Raw genomic sequence first — 14,288 nt, 5'->3', positions numbered from 1 at the left:
TGTCGCTTCTCTGCGTCTACCGAATACATTGTCAGATTTCATAGAGACATTTTTAAGAATTAGCAGTCCTTGGATTGCTTACGCTATGCAATCTTGTTGAGAAAGTCTGTTCTAGTGAACTTAATTAAAAGGGGTGAGATGTACCAAAACAAATTGTATATATACGGTTGAGTTACAAATTATATGTACATACATGTAATAAAGAGTTTGAGTACGGTCGTACCCTAGTAGATATACAGATCAACCTAGCGTTTTCTCTACCTCAATAGAGAGAAGAATGACATTATTGAAATTCATGACAACACAGAAAACAATGCGTGCACACAGAAAACAACATCATAACTGGTCGCATATTGTAGGAAGAAACGATATCGTCTCCTTGACTAGATCATGCAGAACCAGCATATTCTGCTGCTGATAATTCCCAAACACGGACATATCGCCGGAGCTCCCAACAGCCAAACAAATGACTCCCACGCCCGTATCGGCAATCATATAATTCTCACTTGGTAGTTCCAGATCCGCACCTTTGAAATGAAATACGAACTTGGGCACCTCTACTTTGGTAGCATCCTCTGGCAATTCGAAGCACAAGTCTAGCCCTACCGTGTCGACCGCATCTTTCTCAGGAAGGTCCATCTGGGAAGAGAATTCTTTCGCAACAGCATCGTAAGCATCCTCGGCAAGATAGGTAAGGGTTGTTCCAGAGTCTATGATTAAGCCACCGCCACCATCATCTCCCAGGGCGAATGTGTCCTTATCGATAGACAAGCGAGTTCCCCCTACAGTGATTCCTTCAAGGGAAAGATAGTAAAAAGTAGGCTGTAATGGGTTTCTGATCAAAGGGGTGGTTTTGATGTTTGCAACATCAGATGATGATGTAGTGCCGTTTAAGCTTGCTACTGACCCCATCAGAAGTGTGCTCGTACTTTCCGTGTCGTCCACGGATGTAAGGCAATAGGAGAACTTGGGCTCCTTGAGCTGCGAAACCAACGACAAGGTTCCGCGCCCTAACCCTACCAGCCCCGCACCTTGGCTGAACCCGCCACCCTCGTTGTCTTCCCCACATCCAAAACTGATTTTGGGAATGGAAACGTCTCCGAAAGAGAAAGTTTCGGTTGCGAGAAACCCCTCAGTTGATGAAGAATCGCCATAACTGTAGTAGTACTCGCAGCTTTTGTTACTGCATTTCGAGGAGGGCAGAGCATCACATAGCTCACTTGTACATGTCACCTTTGAGAAAGATGAAGACTTTTTGGGGTTGAAAATTGGGGTTGGCTGCTTATAACACTGCTTGCAAGGCTCGCACTGAGTCCATATAAGATCACTCCCGGTGTCCACGATTGCTGAGAAGCTCTTTGCCGGAGAACCAATCGATAACGTCATCAGAAACTCTCCCATGCCTGCATGAACCGGAGTTTCAACTCGGGTATGGCTATCAGGTGATGCAGAGCTCTTGAGCTTCATTGCGTGCAGCCTTTGCAGCCTCTTTCGTCCTTGCTTGATTCGGCGTTGAAGACGTTCGAGCTTGGTAAGGTTCCTTCCAGAATCCACGTGTTTGAGAGTCACCTTGAACCCACGTTGCATCTGTAAGCTGTGGTCGTGGAGATCTAGGGCTCGTCTTGAAGTGGAACACGAAGGGTTAACAAACAGTGCACCTAGTATTCCCAGTGTTATCAATAAACTGAACCATGAGAGAATCACTGAAGCCATATCAATTGATGTAGAGAAATGAGATCGCGATCAATTAATCCAGAAGGTGGTGGTCGGAAATTTAAGTAATGTAAGATGTGGTTTACAAATCAATGATGTTGCGTCGTATCTAATGCATGATCTTGCGTCTCTCCTTTTTCCAGGGAAATGGAATGTAGGATCGAACAAACAACAATCCTAAGAGCGAGAGAGATCGATAGAGACTGAGGTGACTTCACACCCTTAGGAGGTTGGACATATATATTGTTAATTGTCTTGGAGTACTCTCTTATATATGTTGGCCACCTATTTCAATGACTCTTACCTAGTTAAGTATAATGGACGATGATGATTGTGTTTATGCAAAATGATTATTAAAGAGCACACACTATCCGTTAGGACCAGAAGTAGATGATCGATCTCTGAAGAATACTACAAAGGACTTGCCATAGGCATACTCAAAGATGTATAATTGTGTACATGTCATTGCTTTCATTTCATCAAATAATAATTACAGAGATAGAAAATTGGTATAGGAGTGAAGAAACTAGCTAGGAATGATGTATTAGAGGGTTGGTGGGCTAATTCGTTTACTATTGACTGAAAAAGAGCTTGGAGAGTTGGGGTTGGTTTGATTTCCACGCATGGGGCAGAGAATGGAGAACAACGTGGCCATGATGAATAATTATTGGTAGGTAAGAGTATATATGTCTCTCGTAGTTATCCACTTACACAACTACAGAAGTCATATATAGGTTGGCAAATTTAGTTACGTACAAAGGAGATGTACGTTAAGGTTCCAATCTTAGATACAACGTAGTAGATTACTAATCCATAAATTTGATAAGACACCATCTTCATCGTCCAGTATTGTGTGTTTTTTAGTACATGCATATATATATAGTCTCTATCCAGAGTGAAGTTTCACTCTGAAATTACAAAGTGAAGTTTCAATTTCGACACACTTTTCGGTCAAATTTTTTCACCAAAAACGATTCAATATTTAGGTATGTTATTCAAGATCATCTCTATAAAGTTTCATCCAATTTGATCAATTTTAAAGGTCAATGATCAAACTGACCGTGACACAAGAGGTTAAGATTGAGAAATTAATTACCCAATTAGAAGATATATTGAGTGGAAAGTGGAAACGAGTTTAAGTTTTCATTTTCAGTTAAATGTCTCATTTGTCCCATTTATTAGGGGCCACTCATAATTCATGTTATGAAATTAACAGAATAGTAATGAAATTTGGATGGATAGATTTGGTTGATCGTAAAAAAAGAGTTGAGGGGTCATTTTGATCAATTTTAAAAGTTAGAGATTAAACTGACCGTGTCACAAGAGTTTAGGGACCGTTAGTAAAATTTTCTCTTAATTAATTGATCTAAAACTCACTGATGCAATTTAATGTGAACTTAAAAAAAAAGGAAATTATTTTGTTTGTAAAAATAAAAATCAAAATAATCATTCTATGTATTCATGCACAACTTACTCTTCATATAACTACAACTTATTAGCAACCATAGGACATGCATTAATCAAAAGATAAAAACTTTAAATTTTGTCTTTACCCTTTAACGTACAATTGGGCATTCTGGAGCATCAAAGTAAATCAAACTAGGATCAACTTGTTCCTTCTTGTTCTTTGGAGGAGTTTGAGTGTTATATATGTACCTACTTAGCTAATTAATGTTTACTGTACTCAAATAATGCTTAATTTAAGTATTTTATCCGTCATTGCATGTTAATTTATATACACCTTTGAGATGAGAAGTCATCATTGTCTGTATAATCTTTTGTGAACGTTACTATAAATCTTGTTCACTTAAACAGAGTTTTGGTAACTCATAATATAGAATAATATACGTATAGTAGACTGATAAGTATAATACATTGAACAATGTACTATACCAGCAAATATAAAAAAATCTATATTTAATTTGAAAAATAAAGTATATTTCATGTATTTATAAGTAGATATAGTTGAATTAGATAATTTTTTTGTATTTCTTAAATTAGTGAGCTGAAATTTACACTCCAAGAATTGTAATCCCCACTTCCACTTTTCTTATGTGGTAAAAAAATCTTATAAAAAGACAAAGTAAAATCACTTAAAAAGGAAACATAGAATGTGAATTACAAATTTGAGAGTGTAAATTTCACCTTCTTAAATTATTATCCCTTATATTTAATTAAACTGATATGATACTATTTCATTGGTCTCATGCTTGTTCGGGTACTGTACAAATTATGGAGGTTTAATTTAATTAACTATAGAAGATAAGAAGAGGATTGATCGATGAAATTCTCTAAGGTTAATTTAAACCCATTAGAGCATCTCCGATAACTTTTGTAAAATGAAAATTATATCTATTTTAGAGGAAAAATATTATATTTGACTCGAACAGCTCATGTAAAACATCTTCTATTATACAGAAAGTGGGATGAGAGAGAATGAAAATCTTTTATATTTATAGAATTCTCAAAACTTTTATAATTTATTGAAAAATCTTTAAACTTCAATACTTGCTTACAACTATCTATCTCCTTCCTAATAAGGAAAAACGTTAATAATGTCAATTATTTACTTTTTTAATTGAAACAAATATGTAATATTTTTATACATTCATTAAATTATACATAAATGCATTTAATTTTGTCGGAAAATATGGAAGAACTGTTGGACTTGGTGACATTTTTTATAGATATTTTGTGATTTCTTCCTTGATAATAGAGAATTTATACAAGAGCTATTAGAGATATACTATAATTACTCATACCATAATTACTTGCCCTCATTTTCTTTTTAATCTCCTAGTTTGACATGTCCTAATTAATAGACATGCCATTAACTTAGGCTGTTTAAAGAGTATGTATGGATTTATTAATGAAGGTTTGAGGGCAACTGCACTAACCCTTATATCAAAAAAAAAAGTACGTATTGTTCTGGGAGAAATAATATTCTACCATTGTGTGTGTCTTAAGCCATATTAGGTTTTCTGAAGTAGATTAGGACTCCGAATTCTACGGGATTGTGGTTATGTAATGCCTATATATAAGCCCCATTATCAATAAATAAAGTGTTACGTTATGTTCTTTTATGTTGTTATTATTCTCGTTTCGTTCCTCCTCAAACACGTTGTTCTAAAGTGTCTGAGCGACGAGACCATCACTAGAAAAATATTAAAACCCTATCCTTGAAATCCTTGGTGCCTGGTAGTTTTATTTCTTCTTAGAATCGCCGGAAATATAGTAGTATCCGACAAATCGTTGTCGGAGCAGCAGAAATCCAACAATCGAATTTTCTTTGAGCACCCAGGAATTTTCTCTGGGCACCTATCTTCTTCTCCGATGGCTACAACCCCGAACTCATTGCTTCCCGGCTCCTCGAGCTTTGAAGACAAGGCAACGACACCACTTGGATTCTCCAGACCAACATAACAGGGAGTCTTCCGCCTCGAACAACGCTTCCCACCGTGCGCCTGCTCTCGGCAGTCATCGTCATCTCGTCTAAGCATCGATGGTCTTGGCATCTAGCATCGACGACACAAACCCCAAATTCATCAGAAAAGCCCCTTCATCTTCCCTCCTCCAGTCAATGCCGACCTAGTCGCGGTTTGATGACCAAAATCCCACAAGTCATCGACCTTTGCCCCTCCGATGTCCTTAGATTAGTCGCGCCGCCACAAATTTTTTCAACCTCTGCCCCTCCAACAGTCCCGACCACAGACGGTGCGGCGCCACTGTCAGCCCATCGTTTCCTCTCGCCAGCGACTTCAAGCATCTTCGTCCGGCGACCCATGGATTCCATTGCAGCACCTCTGCAGAACGTATCTTACTCGACCCGAATCTGTAGGATCCGACCCGCATGACTGACCCAAGTTAGGATTGGGCTTCTGCTAGCTCAGCAGCTCCTTCTAGGCCTCTGGCTCTTCTAGCTCAATAGCCCCTTGGGCTTTAGACTCTTTTCCCCTTCTTTTTCTTTTCCTATTCATTTATTTAATCTTTTCATTGCACATGTAGTTTCTAACTATATTGCATATGCTCGTAGAGGAAAAATAATTAATCGTCGTACCACTGTGATGACATGCATGCCAGAGATGGATGTTAATCAAGCACTCTCGATGCCATCAGTACGAAGATCAATAAGGAAAAATAATTCATTAAGCAACTTTTTTGCATGAAGATAAATTTGAAGACTATCTCAAATTAATGCGATTTATTTGGCAAACCACTAAGTAAGTTTTTCTTAAAGTTGCTGCTTTTGAACATATATATATATAAATTATCGGGTGCTATTAGCCTTCTTCATGTTTCTTTTCCGGCCTTTCTTATAACGCTAATGAGACCAAAGAGGGATATGATTCCCCTCTTGGTCGATGTTTTTCGTGTGACAGTCCTGGTGAGTCACGTCATTATTTAACAGGAAGAAATCGATTTCATGTGGTTGTATGAGTACACCATTGTTTTTGGTACGATCAGAACCCTCGTTTGTGATCGATTATTTTGTGACCATATATATCATAACCCTTCTAATTCCGGTTACATACTTCAATAGTTCAATTATTCGAAACATATACAACCCTCATTTCTTATGGACGCGTCGTCATCTTAACTGTTATTTGAATATTTGAGTTTTCTTAAACTCATGTCTATAAACGATAATCCCAAGGTCTACGTACTTATTTATTTGAGTTGAAATCCATTACTCAGAAGCATCACTATTTGCTGACAAAAAATCCAAAAAATAGCAAATTCTATGGGCCACACTTAACAGTGATTCAATAAATGTCTATGACGTTGTTTTACCATAATTAACCTTGATGCATGCTCCACATCCAAGAAACACATGCAATTTTCGGCACCTGTACTTAAATCTATTGAGGGAACTTTGGAGATGGAAACGTAATATTCTTCCATTTTCAAGTAAGCAAATTTTTTGAGCTTTAGGCTAAGGCTCCGCCCGATCCGATATATAAGAATTTGTTGCAACAGACTTTTGATTAGTCAATCTATTTTGACTATGTTTTCTGCTTATTATTTTTCAAGTATGACATTGGCATTGCCATGTTTCTTACTCGACTTTAGCTTAAGTCGTCTATTGGCATTGACAGCTTGTTTGTGTTGTATTAAAAATTAGCATATTTAATAAAATTTCTTGTATTTCTTGTTGACAAGATGATCTCGTGAGAATTTTATTTGTCTTAAATCTAACATGAATTGTCAACGTTTGCAACTCACGTGGTTTTTAAATTGGATGTTTTTGGGTCACATGGGACCACACACTACATTGTGAATTTAGATCTTAAAATTTATAAAATGGACCTCGGAATGTCAAAAATTGACGTCGTTTTAGCCTCTTGGCCATACCCGGTTACCGTTCCGACGTTTTGCCCACCTTCCGGCCACTTTCCAGCGTTTCGGCGCCGCCACCCGGTTCCTTCCAGCATCCCATGTCGGACTTGCAGCTCTAGCCTCCATACCGGCTAGCTTCGGCCGCCGCCGGCTAGTTTTCTGACAATCAACTCTGCCGGTTTTCGGCGAGTTTTCCAGCAATTATTTCATCGTTTCTCATCATTTTTCTGGCATATTTCCTTCAGTTTTTTGCTGCCACGTTTTTCAAGGCCAAATTTCACCCGGTTTTGAGTTCTTTTGTCATGGTTTTCTAGTTAATTTTCCAGTTTTCTCAAAGTCGTTTCATAGCTAAAATGATTTTATTATTATTAGTGATCACCCGTACCAATTGGATGGTTTTTACCACCCTAATTGTTTGGTATTCAACTGCTTCAATACCATGTTTTTCCAACTATTTATGTTGAAGAATGTAGTTCTATTGTCATGTGATACATTCAATAGGATTGTACTATTTGTTTTCAATCCTCGATCTGACAATGCCCATCACTATCTTAAAAATATTTGTTTCGATATGCATCACATCATAGATATTGCGCAACATGTTTGTTTTCTAATAAGGCAATTTGCAAAATATGCTTACTTTTTCCCAAATGTGAGTCTTTCCACATCCAAGGATTATATGTTTTTTTTCCTTCTTTCTGAATTTTCCCGTCTTCAAACCCTAAGCTTCATCCACAATTTCTTGACCAGATTGTCTCTTTGGTCTGCATTTATGCTCCCTTGTGTTATCAAAAAGTTTTTTTTGTATGCCATAGATGACCCTTTGCTAAAACCCGACGGTTTCATATAACACTATTTTGAGCCATGTCGCAATCTACAATGTGGAGTCTTTTATGCACAACTTGGACATGCCAATTTTCTAAAAGTATTCCAACTCGACATATAACTGTATGTAGGTAAATAATTAATTTTCCACATGGCTGCAGCTCTCATCTGCAAGTTTTGCTTTGTGGAAATGTCGTACGTCTCTGTTCCATGGTCCCACAATTATTTTAACTCATCGATCAAAGGCTCAAGGTAAACATCAATATCTTGACCACCAAATGAGTTATTCGAGCAGCAGTTGTCTTGCACTAATGGTTCATGCTTGGAACGTGAAAAGGAGATTGGAGAACTGAAACAAGAAGTCAGAACTCTTAAGGATGGGTTGGCTGATATGAAACAACTCGTTCAAGCTCTTATTGCCAATGTGACACCATCTCAGGTAAGTAAATACATACTATGCCCCTTTTCGTTAGTGCTTTCATATTGTCCGGTTTATTTAGTTTAATATTAAAGAGAGACTTGAGTTCTTTGCTTTACCTTTTTCATTCGAACATGTTTGACAATTGATCTTGTGAAGTTACTTATGATAGAGTAAAACTTAATTTTGGACTGATAATTGTTTGCTGGGAATTTTAGTGGGCAAACAGAAATATCATATATACTTAGCACATGTGCCCCTTTAGGCATATATGATCTTTCTGTTTTATCCCCCTTTAGGCCCTTGCTTAGCACCTGGCTTTTATAATAATTTTCTTAATAGTCGATACGTGATTACTCTTTACACACATCAATCTTCATATTGCCTCTCATAATGATAAAGGAAACCAAAAAGCATGTCTTTTATTCAAGTAATTCATCATGTATGCCTTATTTAGCTAATACACCTCAGATACAAGGAGAAGTCCATTGTTTACAGTTAATTCTTTGTCCATACCTCATTGTCTTGTTTGTCTTTCGTATGAATACTTATCATGGACTTTTGTGTTATAGTCTGCTTCTCCAATATCACTTGCAACTGCAGCTACACTGATCACAAAAGATACTAATGGAGATACCGAAGCACGTGCACCTTGATCTACTGTTGGTGACTGCTACTTATGAAGATTTAAAGAAACATTTATCTCTCTATTCTATCTATCTATTTATCTTCTCTATTTGACGCAATATAGTCTCTAAATACTTAGACTCTCTGTTCTTGTTTAGTATGTTGTCTTGTATTAAGTCTACTATTAGGTAAAGATGATGTTGTTGCTTTCTCACTTACCTTAAGACTATGTAGTTGATTTCAGTTTGAACTTTCACTATGTATTTGTTAAGTTCTTATTTTAGAAAACATGAATTTATGAGAAAATTAGAATTCAACATTGTATTAAATAGTGGTTCCCAATAGTAATTTTTTATTAAAAATAATATAAATTATTCAAAAGTTGATTTCAACGACCAGTTTGGACAGAAATGTATCGTCGGAAAATATTTCCAACAATAATAGTCATCGAGAATGTATTGTCGTAAAAAGTATACCGAAAAAGCAATTAGTCGATAATAAATCGTTAGAAATGTTACTTCTGACCGGAATATGGTCGGAAATACCTCGTCGGAATTGAAACTATTCCCATAAAGTTCCAACGAGTTTATTTGAGGGAACATATAATTAATTTCAACAAAAAATCGATGAACTTTCTTGTTGGAAATGAAAAATATTTCCAATTGGTGGTTGGAAATGCACTATTTCCGACGAGGGTAATTCTAATGCCTTCCAATGAACGATTTCTCGTCGAAAATTTTTTTTCTAACAAAGATGGCATCATTTCCAACCAATTGTAGAAAATTAAACTTTGTGACTAGTGGATGTTGGACCCGTGCATGTGAGCATGCCAAGTATATTTAAACCCTACTCATCATGTGTACGTATAGATAAAAAGAATAAATCTATACGTGTTTGAGGAGGAACGAAATGAGAATAATAACAACATAAAAGAACATAACGTAACACTTTATTGATTGATAATGTGGCCTATATATATGCATTACATAACCACAATCCCGTAGGATTTAGAGCCATAATCTATTACAGAGATGCAAAACTATCTCTATGATCGATTCGATTACTCGAGATCAATATTACCCCTGTAAGCATCGTTAGTAGTATAAAGCAAGAGGATATCGTTCACAAACCAGGGTTCCATCCAGGGCAAGAATCACAAATATTTAACAACGAATTCATAAGAGTTTGAGGATTTTGGGATATATTTCGGATCAAACATAAAATAAACCTAAACTAATATATACATGTGATCAACCAACCAACACATAAGCAATTACCAAAACAAATAACATAAGAACAAAGGTAACGAAATCTAATCTCATTTAAGTTCATGCCGTAAGGTTCATTATACATCCTAAAATCGGTTATGTAGTTAAGTTCCTCCCAAGGTTCCTAACTCAATGACACTTTAACACATTCGAACTCAGCCCCAGCCGCATTCGAAATCTAACATACCAATTCATCATGCAATTACGTATCACATAAAGAAATTAACATATTCAAAGGCACAAGTCTAACCAAACCTATGAAATAATCGGTGAAGGTGACAAAGAACAAACAATTAATCAACTCACAAGTATCAAAATCGTTTATAACTTTGGATTATTACACATGCAACGTCAACTTCCGGGTATCAATCACACACATAAGTAAGAACACACCGAAAATCATTTAAATAAATAAAAAAAAACTCATGGCATAAAACCTAAAATCATTGAATAAAAATCGAAAACCTTAATTTATCATGTCATTAGAAAGTTACAAATATCTAATAGACAAGAATAAAAATAACTTTAACAAAACCTAAAAATAAATCATCCAAGAACAAAAACATAAAAACCCGAAAACTAAACATGAAGATCATAGAGTTACAATTTATAATTCTCCTCCCAAGGTTCCTTACAGAGCTAGCACGAGATCTTCAAGAATATGGTATCCTAGGCTCTCAAGCTTTGGACAGAAAATATGGTGAAGAGTGGTGAATTTGGATTCTATGGTTCTTGGTGAATGAAAGTGTTTGGGCAGAGCTTTGGCTATACTTGTGTGCAAGGTTGATGATGTTTTATGTGGAAATGAGGTGTTATATATAGAGGAAGAAACCCAAGGGAGGCTGGCCACAAAGTCCACAAAGTTGAAACCAAATTTGTTCATGTTTCCTAGATTTTCTCAATTCGGCATATTTGACCTTTGTGCCTTGTTGTGGCCATAACTTTCTCTAGAAAGTAGATATTAAAATGATTCCAACTGGCATTTGCAACTAGACATCCGTAGATTTCCATCCATATATCATGCATTTTCTGAATCATTGTTAGCTGTGTAGGAGAGCCCGTCAGAGTTGGATGATATGCACTGCCTAAATTCTGATTTCTATAAAGATTGGACATTAATTGCATATCTTCTTGCTCCTTTAATGCTGATTTTTTTTACACAAATTTCTTCCTTTGAATTAGGGAGGCAGCAAAAGTCTTAATTGTTGCAACCATGTTTGATTTTTCTTACCTTAGTGAACCGTAAAATGTTCCGGAAAAGGAGACACTCGTGGTTTTCTAATGACATAAACTTCACAACCTAATTTGACTGGAGCAGTTCACAGTGCTCTGTCGAATTTGATGACTTGCAAATTTCTAGACAGAATTATCATATTTTGCTAAAATGGCCATAATGCACTCAATACGATAGTTATGAAAAAATGGTTAGTATCCCTAAAAAGTAGACATATAGATCTTTCCAACGGTACCAAATTCACCATATTGCATTGAGTGAGCTGTCCTATAGGTCTTGATGAAGTTGACCCACGAAACTAAACAGTTTCTAATTTGTCCCATTCACTGTGTCTTTCATAATGGAATTGGAGAATGGACCAATGAATGACTGATTTTGGTCCAAGACGGAATCATACGTATCCTCTATGCTACCAGTACGTGTCAACAGCAACACTAGCGCGTACGCTAGTGTGTATGAGCTGGTGGTGGTGTTAGTGTGGGGAGGAATGTATTGATTCGCTAAATGTAGAACTAGACACATGTGAATGGAACAATTCAAGTTCAATGACAATGCATAGGCGCATAGTTAATCACATCATTATAAAAGCAATAGTGTCCCAACAACACTAATATATATGAATCTATAGCTCATTGATTCTCTTCATCACCTATACTTAGACGAAATCGAGAATAAAGAATTAGTTTTTCATATGAACGCATATGGGTATAAGTTCTTGCAACCGATTGTACTACGTTCTTTCGAACGTCGCAATCTGACTGCATAAGCAATTAAGGTCATTTGGCCACTTTCATATCTGTGTTAAGATCCCTATACAGATATGATATGACAACTATTATATGTTGTAAATCAGTTTTCATGGACACTACTACAGATCAAGTAGCAGAAAGCAATTATGTATATTGTGACAGAATATAACTCATCGTATTCAACACTAGGATAATTATATAATATTTGTGCCATAAGCCCTGTAGATATCGCATGAGTTCATCTTTCTCATTACACTTACGAACAATGACTAACATAACAAGTCTAGTTCAACTTGTGTTGATTCTTTCCACTTTGGTCAAGTTGCTTATCGTTGATACTTTACAACAGAATAAGAGCATAAGTGAATACATCATCAATCATGGGAGATCAATCCATTAACATACGCCTGCACTTAGATTTATTTTGTTCTCAAACATCAACAAAATAAGTCTGTAGCATCCCACATAAACTTAGTTGATACACATGTGTAGAGAATATCTCTTGATAGTGGGCGAAATACTTGTGCCTACGCACATCGCTTCTAGTCTGTTTTTGATTCAAGAGAATAATGGTTCCCCCTCATCTAGGTAGGAGTCAAGACCGAATCTATGACTCTTATTAGTTCATCTTTGCGTTTGCCGCCCTTGTTTTGTGGTGCATTACCATGGGTGCCGACAACACCACAGCGTACAATGGTGTCATCGCCGGCTTCCTTTTCACTGTTAGGGATGGTGCCAACTGTATTAGGACCAGGTCATACGAAATTATCACATATTCTGAGAGTTCCAACCTTACCGGCACATCACAACATTTATGTGTGATCTCGTCATTTTCGCAATATCGGTAAAGTCATTAAGCATCGAATCTCTGACTTTCTAGAGGTCGATAATGCGTTGCACTTATTACTTACTTAGAGTAGTGTGTGATCTGAATGAGACATAGTATCACACCACGTCAATTTTTGGCATTGAAACCGGAATGAGGGCATTCCATATCTCCCCCTAATGACGGAAAGTATGTCTCATCAAAGTGACCATCTGCGAATATAGCAGGATAGAGATCCACAGTTGTAGATTGGAAATATCGGACAAGTGTTGGTGATTCATAAATCATAACCAACCAAAATACTTCAGCGTTTCAAGTAGACCCATTGAGATTACTACAGTATAGGCACATAAACAACTTAACCAAATAGGCGGTAGTGAAAAGAACGTTGGGATCGTATATAGTAACCATCTGGTACGCACTAAACGTTTGGTGAGTTGTTGGTCTGAAATGAATAAGTGTCGCTGCATGCAACATCATTGCATATCCCCATGAAAAGACCGGTAGATTAGTACCCATAACCAAGTCCGAGTCTCTGCTAGATCGTTCTATGAATGAAAACGAAGATTTATATGTTCAACGACAATCCCAGTAGATATGCAAAATGAAATCATCCAAAGTCTTGGAGGTGAACGCTCTAATAGTATCCAATCGAATATATTTGACAGGATGAGAAGGGTGGTAAGCCCTTAGTATGATGATCATGGCCAAAAACTTAGCAAATGCAGCGTTCCTTGTGGAGAGCAAAGCGACGTGTGACCAACGCGTCGATACTCTTAACCTATACCATAAAAAATACCGAAAAATGTCCACATTCGGTTGGATAAGGTCCATTAATGTCACCTTAAATACTTTGTAAGAATGAAATGTTCTCGGTTAGAGCCTTAGAAAATGAATAACTTCCTTGAAATCTAGCAAGAGAACGAGCTTTGCAAAAATGAGCGAAGGGCATCAGAGATTGCCATGGAGGTATTAGAAAACACGGGAGACATCACAAGCTTCTGTGATTGAGGGGATGCCGCTACCGACGGCCTGAATGCCATGGAGCTGCCGAGAAGGGCATGCTCGGCCTCACCGTGCATGACACGGATAGGCACGGCCTCACCATGTGGAGCATGAAAAATAGATGATCATGTGAATTTCAAAGAACTCTAATCATCATATGTCGTTCAAAATGATCAAAATTGATCATGTCAAAACCGATAAGACATCAAAACCGAACCCATGATTCAAAGAATCTGGAGTTACATAAAGCTATTGCTGCAGACAAGCAAAGTTATGTCTGCAGGCT

The 14,288-nt window shown here is 36.9% G+C and overlaps 1 protein-coding gene across 1 annotated transcript; it reads right to left on the bottom strand.

Annotated features, from left to right (window-relative positions):
* Positions 1-141: 141 nt before the first annotated feature.
* On the bottom strand, positions 142-1,856 carry LOC126785890 (aspartic proteinase nepenthesin-1). Its single transcript, XM_050511564.1, has one exon. It carries the CDS (start codon positions 1,711-1,713, stop codon positions 337-339), a length of 1,377 nt encoding a protein of 458 aa, XP_050367521.1. The 5' UTR covers positions 1,714-1,856; the 3' UTR covers positions 142-336.
* Between the last annotated feature and the right edge of the window lie 12,432 nt (positions 1,857-14,288).

This window comes from Argentina anserina, chromosome 1 (assembly GCF_933775445.1).
Source record: "Argentina anserina chromosome 1, drPotAnse1.1, whole genome shotgun sequence".
NCBI classification, from domain to species: domain Eukaryota; kingdom Viridiplantae; phylum Streptophyta; class Magnoliopsida; order Rosales; family Rosaceae; genus Argentina; species Argentina anserina.
This window is presented reverse-complemented; position numbering and strand designations above follow the sequence as displayed.

What these genes read in the sequence shown, in the direction of transcription:
- LOC126785890 (XM_050511564.1), bottom strand. Translation starts at nt 1,713, where the DNA reads ATGGCTTCAGTGATTCTCTCATGGTTCAGTTTATTGATAACACTGGGA.